Source organism: Cryptomeria japonica, chromosome 7, assembly GCF_030272615.1.
Source record: "Cryptomeria japonica chromosome 7, Sugi_1.0, whole genome shotgun sequence".
Classification (NCBI taxonomy): domain Eukaryota; kingdom Viridiplantae; phylum Streptophyta; class Pinopsida; order Cupressales; family Cupressaceae; genus Cryptomeria; species Cryptomeria japonica.
In genome coordinates, this window is record NC_081411.1 from 752943730 (window position 1) to 752958286 (window position 14557).

General features: G+C 38.3%; 2 protein-coding genes and 1 pseudogene across 2 annotated transcripts; 2 read left to right on the forward strand and 1 right to left on the reverse strand.

Moving 5' to 3' along the window:
• Window positions 1–7461: 7461 nt before the first annotated feature.
• On the forward strand, window positions 7462–9926 carry LOC131076420 (TMV resistance protein N). The gene is made up of 4 exons (XM_058013593.2): window positions 7462–8185; window positions 8307–9378; window positions 9575–9640; window positions 9753–9926. The coding sequence occupies exons 1-4, from the start codon at window positions 7656–7658 to the stop codon at window positions 9918–9920; spliced, it is 1836 nt and encodes a 611-aa protein (XP_057869576.2). The 5' UTR covers window positions 7462–7655; the 3' UTR covers window positions 9921–9926.
• On the forward strand, window positions 9926–12147 carry LOC131856264 (disease resistance protein RPV1-like). Its single transcript, XM_059207790.1, has 3 exons — window positions 9926–10070; window positions 10159–11442; window positions 11528–12147. Exon 2 carries the CDS (start codon window positions 10240–10242, stop codon window positions 11335–11337), a length of 1098 nt encoding a protein of 365 aa, XP_059063773.1. The 5' UTR covers window positions 9926–10070; window positions 10159–10239; the 3' UTR covers window positions 11338–11442; window positions 11528–12147.
• A 385-nt stretch (window positions 12148–12532) lies between these two features.
• LOC131076419 (actin-100-like) lies at window positions 12533–14144 on the reverse strand (annotated as a pseudogene).
• Between the last annotated feature and the right edge of the window lie 413 nt (window positions 14145–14557).

Sequence of the window (14557 nt, forward strand, 5' to 3'; positions counted from 1 at the left end):
ACATAAAGACCCGAAGTCCAAAAGAGACCGGGCCCAAAATAGGACCCAGGGACCAGGGCGCTGGGCGCCATGGTCCTGGGGGACCAGGGTGCTGGGTGCCCTGGTCCTGAAGGACCAGGGCGCTGGGCGCTCTGGTCCCACCTCCCGGGACAGCAGGGTGCAAAGGAGGTTCAGGCCAGGGTGCAAGAAAATGCAGTTTTTGGTGTCATAATTAGGTTTCGGGGTCTCCATTCAGGTTCAGTGTTGCATCGCCATCGTGAAGACCCAAATGCGGTCGAAATTGCAAGTGTCGCAATTTTAGGATGCTACATTTAGCCCCCACTTTAGTGGGAGTATAGGCGTATGCTCATACTTCTGGTAAAGTACAAGGAAACAACATTGAAAAAATTTCACCACGTCAAGGAGGCAAGATACACCAAGCCCCCAGTGGACTAAGGATCTTACGACTTCGATTGACAAGGTAAAAGGGAAGATCACGAGGGAGAACCATGACTGTCAGTAGCAAGGTTCCCTCACTATGAGTCATGCAAGAAAGATATCAAAAATTTTCAAGGCAAAACTAAATTTGTCAAGAAATTTTCAAGTATCTTGAAAAGATATGAATGGGATGTATGCCCCCCTACGTTAAAGCGATCGCGCACGCCTCACCGAGGGTGATTGCTTTAAGGTAGTGATACATATAAGAAATGAGAAAGGAGCACGTTATCACAAGGATTTAGCCCCCAAGTGTGAGATAAGCCCAAGGATAATAGACACAAAACACAAAGCACAAGGTGACTTCGCTTTCCTCGGGGTCAGCATGTTGTAGGATAATTCATGTATATCATATGTATGTATGCATAATTGTTCTTCATTCACCAATCAAGGAAGGTCACCTAGAAGAAGGGAACACATGTGTCTTTTGAGTCAACATGAGAGAGATCGAGAGATCTCAATGCTTTGCATCGTCCTCAAGTAGACAACACTAAGGACAACAAATAGAAGAATGAGAGTAACATATAGAGGAAGTAACGAAAGAGAGGAGGAGAGAATCTGCTATGCTAATGAAACTAGTCTAGCACGTCATCTACCCCCCGATCTTGCTGATCAATGTTTCGGGAAGGCAGGGAACATGCTAGAGGAGGAACATCCAACACAGCAGATGGAGCTATCACAAGATCCAAACAAGGGCTATGTTCATATCCCAAGCCGCGGTGTTCTTGTCTAGGAGCTAGGATAAGTGCTTTAGAAAATTCGTTAGATAAATGGTTATCAATATCAACAAGTTCATATTCACTATCAGAATGAACAGGAGTAATATTTTCATCATGAATAACATTTTCATCTATATCATCATCAAGATTTATAAAAATAGGATCTTTAACTCGCACAGGATCAAGACCATCATGCATCTTATGTTTAGGAGATTTCGGCTCAATCGTCGGTTGAGGAGAAAATGGAATAATGCTTGTTGAAGGTGTTTTTGGAGATTGCAAAGTTTGAAAAGCAGCTGCCTGAGCTCTAAGACGACGCTTTCGTCGGCGTTCACGTGCCGAACGATTTCGTCTAGTCTTAGTAGGAAGTTGAGAAGATTGAGGAGGAGGAATGTTCTCCTCCTTATCACTTGGGTGTTTAGGTTGTGGTCTCTTAGGTTGAACAATAGGAGAAGAGGAAGGTCTCTTCTCTCTATAAAAGGAAGGAGGAGGAACTGCTCCATATAAAGGAGGAATTTTTGGTTTAGGAAGGAGACCAAGTCCATCATGACGAGGAGGTATAGGTCTACTTTTAGAAAGTTTATTAATCATAGGCATAGTCACATCCATAGGGATGGGTGAGGAATCTTCTTGAGGAAAGACATTAGTTTTATCTTTCAAAGGAAGAACTTCCTTCTCAAGAATGATAGGAATGTCAAGTTTGGGTGTTCTAGGTTCACTTAGAGATAGGATCATATCTATTTTCCACTTTTGATAAGATTTAAAAAGATGATCACTTCGCGGAGGAAGAGATTGGAATTGTTTAGGCCAAAAATAATCAATAGGAACACTAGAGGTTCTTTCAGCTAGTTTAAAGAGACTATGATTGATAGTAACAACTTCACCATTATGGGGAAATTTCAAACACTTGTGAATAGGAGAAGCAATAGCTTTCATGGAAGATAGCCAAGGCTAGCCAAACTTCACACGAAATTGTTCGGAAGATGGAATAATAGCAAAGTTCACATCAAGGGATTTATTATGGACCTCAATAGGTAATGTAATAGAACCAATTGCAGGAGAAGAAAATGCATCAAATAATTTCACAATCACATCTGTTTTGTCATAGATCACTTGATTCAATTGCAAAGTAAAAAGAAATTCTTCAGAAATGACATTAACCATACAAGAAGGATCAATAAGCACTCCACGGCAAGGTGTATTCTTGACTTTTGCAACTATATATAAAGGACCATCAGGTGCCCTGATAGTTTCACTGGAATCAAATGTGATGGAAGGTTCTTTAGGGATTTTCTGTTGCTCCACAAAATTAATCACATTCAGAGTCATAGACACGAGATCATCAGGTGAGACAGAGGAATCAGTAGTATCAATCGCATTAGAGGTATGAGAAGGTAATGGATCAGTGAAAATTTGAAGATTTTGGTTAGGAGGAGCTACAGATGTGTTGCCTTTATCATTCACTCCAGAAACAGAGATAGTATTATTATCAATCAAATCTTGAATTTTCCCCTTTAAAGCAAAACATTTTTCAGTATCATGCCCAGGCTGACGATGAAATTGACAAAAAGATTTGTTATCAAAATAAGGTGAAGTAATCTTTGCAGGATCAATTTGCCTTATAGGAGGAAGAGTAAGCACATTTTGTTCCAATAACTTTTTCATAATACTATGCAATGATTCATTCAAAGGAGTAAACTTTCTTTCTTTCCTGAAAAACTTAGAAATAGGAGACACACCTGATGCTGCATTGACATTGTTGTTGATGATGTTTTCATTGAATTTAATGGACTCTCTATTCGGTTTAAACTTCCCAAATGGTTGTTGACTACTATCACCCTTATCACTCAGAGCCATAGGATGTGATTGTTCCATTTGACTCACAGTCAGTTGATAATTGTGAAGAGTTGCGCACAACTGTTGGAAAGAAGTAAACTCAGAAAACAGGAGTTTGTCTCTAATGTCTTTTTGTAAATTAGAAATAAAGATTCTTTGAATATCATTGTCAGGCACTGGAAAGGAAATTTGAGCATACAAATGCTTATATCTACCAATGAAATCAGTCACTTTTTCTTTAACACCTTGTTTACAATGCATTAAATCAATCAAAGTAACTTTAGGACTTATATTGTTTTGAAATTGTTGAATGAAAGCATTTGCAAGTTGTTCGAAAGAAGTAATAGAATAAGAAGGCAACGAGCAATACCATTGTAGGGCTTTGTCTCTTAATGTTCTAGTAAACAATTTTGCAAGCAACCTTTGGTCATAAGCAAAATCAGTACATATTGTTTGAAAGGTCTTAACATGTGTTAGAGGATCACCCTTACCATTATAAAGCTCCAAATGTGGAATTTCAATATGCTTAGGGGGAATAGCTCGAACAATATCAAGAGAAAGTGGGCTCGCAACATCAAATGTGGGCACACTAAACTTAGATTGATTCATAGAGGCAATTTGTTGCTGTAAAGAAGAGACAGTTTGTGCAAGATTGTTAATGGTCGCTTCAGTCGAAGAGTTCATATTAGACATGTTAGATTGTGATGGAGGTGTTATGTTATTGAAAGAAGGTAGAGAGTAAGGTGGTGGGACACTATGATAGTTAGTCATAGGAGATGATTGGACAGGAGGAACACTACAAGGAGGAATGGAAAACGAATTGCCCCCTTGTGTCATGTTCATTTGTGGTGATATAATAGGAACACTTATTGAAGGAATGAATGAAGAAGTCGGATTGAATGAAGGAAGAGGGTTAATTGAAGAAGAGGGATTGCCCCCATGACTAGTGATCATAGGAGGAATGTCTTGTATTGAAGTAGTCATTATGTTTGATGTAAAGGTAGGTATACTAGCAATAGAAGTCATCAAAGGAATAGAATGATTAACTTGAATAGGAGGTTGCGTATAACCTAAGGTTTCAACACAACTCTTCATAGGCATCACATTTGAATCCACAATGTGTGCAATACCACGCAAAATATCAATTCCATTCTTATCACTTTGAAGCATACGTTTTAGACCCTCAATTAAAGGAAGAGCTTGACTATCAGGGTATTCTTAAGACATCCATTGTCGAAAATCGTCAAATTGGTTATCCAATTTTGAAAGTTGTTCTACAGAAACCTCATGGAGAGCTTCTTCATCATTAAGAGGATTAGAGGAATTACCCATGTCCTCATTAAAAAGACCATTCAAATTAGGTTCCATCTCCTCAGTAATTAAACCTTGGAAAGACTTAATTCTAAGGCTTCGTCTAACGGGAATAGTGTAGGTAGGGCTTATTGTTGTAAAACTCATGCACTAAAGAGAGAGAGAAGATTTTTGAATTTTAGAGGTAGCAAATTTCAGTAAAACCAGCCAATCTTCTAGGTTTAAGCTGTTAAATACAATCAGGACAATCTCCCGAAATTTCAAAAAAAATGTCCGGGACCGTGGCGCTCGGGGTGCACACGGTCCTCGCAACTTTTTTTGAAATTTGCAGGGATGAAAGTTATGATGATTTTACAGCTAACCTGAAAAAATTGAGTGATTTTACGATCTGTAGATAGGCCAAATTAAAGTTGCAATCTCAAAATTGAACCCTACCAAGATTGTCGAAAAATGCAAAATTTGAATTTTGAAAAAGAGAGGGAAACTGAAATTTTGAATTTTATGATTTTAGAGGGAATACCAACAGCAATGCAAGTTTTGAAATTTAAAAATTGACTCAATTTCACGCAAAATTCAATTTTGAAAGCGGAAATTAAAGTTGTTGTAATTAAGCACTTAATTTCAAAAGTCACAAATTGCAAGAATTTGAATAAAGCATTGAAATTTCGAATGAATGATAACACACTTTTCAGATTTAGGACTGTAAGAAACACAATTTTGACACAAAATTTCAATTTCGATGATTTTTGAATGATTAGAAGCCTCAATCCAAGCAATCGCTAGACCAACTTTGACTGTAATTTTGAAGGTGTTAAAATTGATAAAATCAGCCAAAATTCTGGATTTTAGCAGAAAAATACAATAAGATCTAGCTCCTGAAATTTCGGAAAAAATGTCAGGGACGATGGCGCTCGGAGTGCACACGGTCCTCGCAACTTTTTTCCGAATTTTCAGGGATGAAAGATATTGTGATTTTATTGCGGAATCCAAAGTTACAGCTGATTTGGAAATGTTTTGATCAGTGAAATTGTCGGACAAAGGTTGAATCAAGAAGGTTTCAAAAATTAGGGTTTTGACACTTAACCACTTAATTTTCAAAATTAAAGCACAAATATGAATTGATAATTTGTAATAGAAGGGCAGATCTGAAACAAACATTAACAATTAAACATTTCACAAGTTTAATTACTAAAAAGAAAATTTAGGGTTTTTTATGCAATTAACCTCTAAAATTTTGCAAAAGATCAAACATGGAAATGTAATCAAGGAATCCAATTTTCAGATCTAACTATGAATAATCAGAAAGGATGTTCACGTCGGGTTCACCAAAATGTAAAGTGGAAAATCGCGATCGAACCCTAGTTGCTCTCCCCTCTTCCAACTCCAAGGAGAGAGAAGGGAGAATCACTCTAGGGTTGATGGTTTTCACTTAGGAGGGACTTTACATTCAAAAGAGGGGTTGAAACCCACAAGATCCAATCCCACACAATGCAAGATTGGATGCTAAATACGTTTCAAGGGTTAAGACAACAAGGCTACCCTCTTTTGTAAAGAATGTTGATAGAAGAATTAAGCTAGGAATGCATAGAAAGTGATAAAGATTCGCATATAAACTGAGATAGGGATATGATATGAAGCTGCGGACCTGGAATTAGCAGTAAAATGTTGAGACGGCGTTGTCCTGCAAATTTGAGCAAAAGTTGACGGGATGATGGCGCCCGACGTGCACACGGTCCTCCGAAAAATCCGCGAAACGAAGGGGGATCTGTTCATCTCTGCACAAGGATTCCAGATCTTCAATTTCAGCCGCGTACCTGCAACCTACACACAGAAAAGCGAAGACGATTGGGGGGTTAGGGATTAGGGGTTTGCCCTTAGGTCAAACCCCGGTTTTGGAATTAACCAAGAAATGAGAAATTGCTGTAAATGTAATGTAAAACAAGTACTAATACCTTGTTGTAAGGATGTTTGTATCCTTATGTGCGAAGGTATAGATGTTGTTGTTTGTTGTATTGTTGTATGTTGTATGTAGCATGTAGTATGTGATCTCCTCTTCAATGGTTGAATCCTTGTCTTGAATGCAACACTTAGCCTTGAATGGAGACTTAGAATGATCAATTGCTTGAAGGAATGCTTGAATGCTTGAATGCTTGAGTATAGTTTCCACACCTTTTCCCTCATGTATGTATATATCCAAATGAGAGAGGAAAATGTAGTTTATATACTTGTCATTTAGGGCTGATAGACTGATTTTCCCGACCTTAGGCCGACCAGGAAAGATAATTTTCCGATTTGCAAACATAAAGACCCGAAGTCCAAAAGAGACCGGGCCCAAAATAGAACCCAGGGACTAGGGCGCTGGGCGCTCTGGTCCCACCTCCCGGGACAGCAGGGTGCAAAGGAGGTTCAGGCCAAGGTGCAAGAAAATGCAGTTTTTGGTGTCATAATCAGGTTTCGGGGTCTCCATTCAGGTTCAGTGTTGCGTCGCCATCGTGAAGACCCAAATGCGGTCGAAATTGCAAGTGTCGCAATTTTAGGACGCTACAGCAGGATGCATACTAGAAGGTTGGGAAGTCATCAACGCAACATTAACTAGGTCATCAATCATGGGAACCATCAATTTGTCCTCTTTTGCTTTGTCTGGTTCTGAAATAGTGCGCTCTCGAGTTTTCTTCTTCATGCTTTTTTGACGGGGTTTCAATGCAAAGTGGAATCTAGCTTGGGGCAACCCCAATTGTACAAATGGCTCCAACGCAGCAAAGGGAACTGCACCAGAGAACAAACTGTTTGCATAGGTTGCAAAACAACTAGGGTTTCCACGTTTCAAGACTCCATTCAAGATGTGTTCGCTAGCATTGAATCACAAATATGATATCTTAAATCTACTTTCCCTATATTCTTCTAAAGATAAGTATGTTTATTTAAAATTAATTAAAATATAATATAAACCTTACAACACAATATAATATTATTTTTAAATAAAAATAAATGAAATGGTCCCACATCTCGCATGGCTCTTCTATCTTCAACATAATTTCTTGTGCGAAGAGGGCCCCCGGCCCACCCCTCACATGGCTGTTCTGTCTTCTACTGTTAAATTCAACTCTCTGAACATGGCTGTTCTGTTTTCTACTGTCAAAGTCAACTCTTTCAGCCCGTTTTTCATGGCTTGGCATCTTTAGACGCTTCTCTTTCAGATGCTGTCTTGGACATAGTGGCCTGCCTCCACCTGCACCTCTCACTTTATTCTGGGTTTTGTACTCAAAGAATACCCAATGCTTTCATGTTTCATCGCCTTCAATTCAATCCAATTCTATGGCGTCTACCTCTAATGTGGGTGCTTTTCATGAACTCGCACCATCTGCGTCCTTTTCTGCCTCATCACTCCTACAAAAACCACAATACGATGTGTTTATCAATCATCGTGGACCAGATGTCAAAGAAAAGCTAGCTAGCAGGTTATATAACATCTTTAACGAGATGAAGTTGACAGCTTTTCTAGATTCACAGGAGTTGGAATATGGCGATTTCTTGCCTACAACATTAGAAGCAGCAATGCGCAGTGCTTCGCTTCATATAGCAATTTTTTCTGAGAAATATGCAAAATCACCTTGGTGTTTGGCAGAGCTGTCGTTTATGCTTAAAACTGGGGCCAAAATAATTCCTGTATTCTACTATGTAGAGCCTACAGATCTCAAATATGTAGCTCAAGGGAAGGGAATCTATGTTGATGCTTTTGTGGAGTACGAAAAGAAGCGTAGATACAGCCCAGAAAGGCTTCAGGAGTGGAAAATGGCACTCAACAATGTCTCTTTTTACATTGGGCAAATCATTAAAAATGATGAGTGAGTACTAAACATTTAGCTTCCCAACCTCAATAAATATGCGTTCTTTCTTCTTATTTATGTATTTAACTTTAGCCTGATCATCTGTTTTATTTATTTTTCAATGTTTTTACTTGTTCAGTGATGAAATGAGGTTGCTGAAGAATATTGTGAATATTGTATTGAAAGAAATAAATAACGTGCCATTAGTGGTTGCAAACCATCCAGTTGGTCTCGAAGAAATATTACAAGACTTTGAGAGAAATACATTTCAATCTGTTCAGGAGGGTGGTGTACGCATAGTGGGAATTTGGGGCATGGGTGGCTCTGGCAAAACCACACTCGCCAAAAAATTATATAATGAAAGATCTTTGTCTATGGAGAGGTCAAGTTTTATTTTTGATGTTAGAGATAGTGCAGCCAAAAACATGTTGCATAACAAGCAGATTGAACTCCTCAAATGCCTTGGAGTGAAAAAAGAAGATCGGAAATTTGAGAATATAGAGCAAGGTAAGGCAATTCTTACAAAGCATTTAAGATCTGTCAGGGTGCTCATTGTTCTGGATGATGTGGATCATGTTGACCAGTTGGATGCTTTGTTGCCAGTAAAAGACAACCTTGGAGGGGGTAGTCTTATCATTGTTACAACAAGGGAGAATGAAGTTCTTAGATCTAAGGGTATATTGTCCGTCTACAAAATGAGGGCACTTGATCCATTTTATGCAGAACAACTTTTTTGCTGGCATGCTTTTTCACAATCAATTCCTCTCAACGGATTTGAGAATCTTGTTAAAAAGTTTTTAGATGCTTGTAATGGATTACCTTTATCTCTCAAGGTATTTGGAGGACAGTTATATGGAGAGTTCCGCAAAGAATATTGGGAGTCTCTATTACAGAAGATTTTGAGAATATTGCCTAATGATATTAAAGAGAAGCTCAAAGTAGGTTATGATGCCCTTGATTATGAAGAGAAAGAGATGTTCCTTGACACTGCTTGTTTCTTTATAGGAGAAGATAATAGTTTGGCAATTGAAGTGTGGAATGGATCAGGATGGAGTGGTTTGTATGGTTGGGAAAAACTTTTCAATAAATGTTTGGTTGAACTTGATGAGTACAATTGTATAAAAATGCATGACCACTTAAGAGATTTAGGAAAGGAAATCGCAAATCAACATTCTCCTTACCGACTTGGGTTAGCCCAACAGATTATTAATGTAAAATATCTTTCTCTACCCATAATGTTGTGTCTAAAAAGTTTATTCTTTTAAGAGTTAAACAATTCTGTATCCAACTATCCATAATCCAATGTTTTAATACAATCTGCTCTCTATATGTGTTTGAAGTTCAAACAAAAAAAAAATTATTTTCATTTATTTAGATTTTGTGTTTACTTTTTTTGGGTTATTGCAGAAAACAACTGGCATTCGAGGAATAATGACTGTGCCAAGCAGTATGATAATTTGGAAATCAAGAGAGGTATTTGGTTGTTTGTGTGCTATATTTCTCTGGTTTTTAACTAATTTTAATTGTCTGTATGCCTTCATTCCTTCGAGCTTTTTTCTTATTATTTAGTGCATTTCCTATTCAGCCTGTAAAGTCCTATCAAATGATGGACCCTTTCTGTGAGATCAGCTCGGACGAGGAACTCATGGCTAATACTATTGGAAGAGATTGGTCACTCGCACCCTCTTTTCTTGGACCAAATATTTTTGTGATTAGAGGAGATTATTTTAATAAGGTAATCTGTGAAGTATAAAGAGAGTTGGCCTGGCTGCGCTGGTTCGAAATTGGGCAGAAAAGTCTTCCCTCACGACTTTCATTGAAAAATCTGAGAGTTTTAGAACTCTATGAAAAGTTTTCTGGGGTAGGGCATCACTTAGAAGAGCTGTGGGAGGCTGATAGCGATGTAAGTTTCTTCTTTTCAAACTCCACTAAATCCAAAGTTTGTTCTCTTTTTAAATAATTGTTGATTTTTTTACATTTCTGGGTTGCAGGCTCCTGTGCAGCTAAGAATATTAGTTATTGCAGAATGTGACAAATTCCAAAGATTTCCAAACTCAATAGGACGCCTGAATATGTTGAAAAAGATAGTACTCACAAACGGCTCAAATTTAACGAGTTTGCCAGAAGAATTTTGCTGTCTTCAATCGTTGGAGCACTTGCAATTAGAACACTGTAAAGAGCTATCATCACTACCCACCAGGTTTGGCGACTTGAGAAATTTGCGGTTTCTACTGTTGAGCTCATGCTGGAAATTGAGGATGTTGCCAGTTTCTTTCAAGAAGCTGATGCTCCTGCAATATCTCTATTTAGGGTCCTGTAGTCAGCTCATACTTAGGCCAGAGGATTTCCAAAACGTTAGAAAGCTGGAGTATATAAATCTCAGTAGGTGCAAGCAGTTGGAAGAGTTGCCTCCTCACATCACAAATCAGGCGTCCTTGAAAGAGCTCTATTTAGAAGGGGCAAATAAGTTAAGGGAGCTACCAGAAAACATCGGCCAATTGAGCAGGCTACAAGAGATGATCATAGGGACTCAGTTGTTGACAAGCTTGCCGATCTCTCTTGGAGATTTGACCTCCTTGAGGGGTCTTTCAATTAAAAATTGTCCCAGCCTGGAATCTTTGCCGACCAGTCTTGGAAATTTGTCCTCCTTAAGGAATCTCTCAATTACTGATTGTCCCAGCCTGAAATGTTTACCGCAATCTGAACAGCATTTTAATCTCTTAGAGAATTTAAGAATACAGGCATGCCCAATCAAAGTAGATCTTGGGGCTGCATCATTACCTTTTGGATTGAGTAACCTTAAGGATATAACGCTAATAGCAACAGAAGTGTGCAGGATTTCACTTTCTGAAGGCCTTTATTCCCACCTTGAGAGTCTAAATCTTCATAAGAATAATCATTTAACGGAGATCGAAGCTCTGCCACCGACACTCAAGTCAATACGATTGAGAGACTGTAAAATGCTGAAGAACATAAGGGCTCCTTGTTATCTGGTAAACCTTGAACACCTGGAAATAGTGTCATGCCCAGAGTTGCAAGAGCTTCCTAGCTTTGCATGTTCAACTTCTCTCAGAGAATTTGAACTACTAGAGGGTTGCTACCGAGTTCAGAAAATTGAAGGCTTGGAACATTGCACAAGGTTGGAAATATTAAAAGTGGACAGTGACTAGGAGGTGCCCGGTATTGAAAGTTTGGAGCACTTTCAGAAATTGAGGAGGGTGGAACTCAGAGCAAACAAGGGATCAACTATTGAACGTTGCCTTCGAACAATCAAGGTAATAGTAGTTTCTAGTAAATAAAATTTTCTAATTATTTTCATCTGATTGCACATTGACTGAATGTTGTGCAAGAAATTTGCAGAAATGGCCAGATGAAATACAAATATGTATGCGCGCAGCCGCTGATGCATCCTCACTTGTACGCTCTGTAATCTCTCGGGATCTGGTCATTGACTTCTTCGCTAACCGCAAAATTCGATCCATGCCAAAGTTGGCAAATTTGCATTCCTCCAATGGCGATACCATTATGCTCTGTTTTGTTATAAATTGTGTTACCCCACAAATGACTGTGATGTTGGAACTCATTCGCAACGGACAATATGTATTCTGCGAAACTTTACCAAAGTTTGAAAATGGTCGATGGGCATGGATAGGTGTGTTCAGTCCGTGTGTGAGAGGAGAGTGGCACACTGCACAAGAGTTCGAAATAGAGGAGTACGGACAAGGTGGGTGCGGAGAAGAGGACGAAGTGGAGAAAGGTTTTATTGTGGCAGGGGAAGAGCAAACAGTGGTAGAGGCATTCTACAGTCTCTTGTCAATTTTACAAAGCCAGTAGTTTAATTAAAATGCATGGAAAGGAGATTCAATGTTTATGTTAATTGTAATTTATACAAAAACGTCTTATAAATTTGATAATAGATTTAAGAATTTGATGCAACCTTTTCTTGAGATTGAAGTTTTGTAAATCCTTTTATGAACTTATTAAAAAAGAGAACATAGACTATTATATGTCCATCATAGTCCAAACACACATGATATCTTTGCGGCTTCAAAAGTTCTGATTTATTTTTATTTGTGCCAACCTATAAGATGTTTAAAATTGAACAATGTTGGTATATATTTTTCTCCTATTGTTTTAAGTGAAAACAATTGTAATTTCCTTCCCAATGTAATCAAATACATAATAGACCAGTAACAAAAAGTATATTGACACAAAATAATAGACAATCGCTAGTAATTCCAATAGTGTCCCATGCTTTTTCTAATTCTTCGAGGATAAGTTTATCCTTGGTTTAATAGTATTCCGAAAAAAATTGAGAGTGTTTTACAAATATACACATTAAGTTTTAAAAAATGGCACCAGACAGTAAAATGGTTGTCCTTTACAATTGTCTAAAATCTCGTCTGATGCCAATCTAGAGAGCATTCTGTTTATCTATATAAGTAATATCAACACTATTTACTGCATTTTTATGAGTAGGTCTTTTACTGCAGCTTTAGAAACACTTCCTGTGAACAATTGATGGACCTGTCTCTTCATACTCGGCCTTTGTTATCCACATCTGCAACCAAAAGATTGTAAAATATAGTATGTTAAACATTCAGCTCTACCATGAAGCAACAGAAAAACTATGCGAGCTTCATATACTAATTTTGCAAGAAAAAATCATACCTGTTGGAATGTGGTAAGAGATGCCAAAATGGAGCCACCAATCCAAACACTATATTTCCTCTCGGGAGGTGCAATTACTTTGATTCTCAAGCCACTGGAAGTCAGGGCAGTCATCTCCTTGTTAATTCTGTCAGCAATACCAGGAAACATGGTGGATCCCCCACTCAGAACCACATTTGCAAACAACTCCTTCCTTACATCTATATCACATTTCATAATTGCATTGTGGGTCATCTCATGAATGCCTCTACCTTCCATTCCAATAAGAGAAGGCTGAAATAAGACCTCAGGGCATCTGAATCTCTCATTGCCAATTGTTATAACCTGCCCATCAGGAAGCTTATAAGTCTTCTCAATTGAGGAGCTTTGTTTTGCTGTCTCAAGCTCCTGTTCATAGTCTAGTGCCACATATGAAAGCCACTCTTTCATGTCACGAGCAATTTCTCTTTCTGCAGTTGTAGTGAAAGAGTATCCTCTCTCAGTCAGGATCTTCATCAGCCAATCTGTCAAATCTTTCCCAGCAAAATCCAATCTAAGGATGGCATGAGGAAGTGAATATCCTTCATAAATTGGTACAGTGTGAGTAACCCCATCCCCTGAATCTAAAACAACACCTGCAAGTTATGACAATGGATAGTCATTTAGGATAACAACATTTTAAAGAATTCCCTTAAATCTCAAAAGAATGGTAATATAAAGGTTGTTGAAGGGTAAAAAAATACCCACCAGTTGTCCTGCCACTGGCATACAAGGACAGTATAGCTTGAATGGCTACATACATAGCAGGCACATTAAAGTCTCGAACATAATCTCAGTCATCTTCTCTCTGTTTGCCTTTGGATTTAAAGGGGCTTCCGTAAGAAGAATTGGGTGTAATTCTGAATTTGCTCTAAGCTCATTACAAAATGTGTGTTGCCAAATTTTCTCCATGTCATCCCAGTTTGAGATAATACCATGCTCAATTGGATACTTTAGAGTAAGTATACCTCTTTTTGACTGAGCCTCATCACCTATGTAAGCATCCTTCATTGTAAGGAAGCAAAGGTGTGCGGAAACGCTTCCTACGCTAATCTTGAGAGGACGGTTATGCAACTTTCAACTTAAATATTACTAAGATATCAAGAAATGCACAATAAAGCATAAACAAAATAGCAATGAACACATAACACAGTGATTACCGTGGGGAAACCCTTCTGGGAGAAAAACCCCACCCTCCAAAACTCGCACAATGTATTATCAAATCAAGCTGATTACAATACACTTGCAATGCAAGTTCTTATAGGAGCGCATCACTACAACTAGAAATCACAGAGACTCCTTCTAGCATTCAGTCTTGCAAAAAACTCAATTATCAAGCTCCTCCCCAAGCCCTCCTTTTATAGTGATTTTACAACCTGGAAACCACTTGTGGTTTTACAAAACCATGGGCTTAACCATCATGTCACATGGTGCCCCATTTTTGACATTTACATTTCCAAAATGGAAAAACAACCAGGTTAAAATAGTAATCCCGTCCATAATTTTGTCCCCTACCTTAGACCCTCTTAAAAGTCACAAAATGAGTCATTAAGGCTCTAAAAATGGCCCACCTATATTCTACTATGTACAAGACTCATTTTTAACAACTCACTAACCATTTTCCAATGCATAAACATGTGGAAAACTACCTCAAACAAATTCTTGAATTTTCTAGAAAAAGACTGCAAGGTTGAGACACAT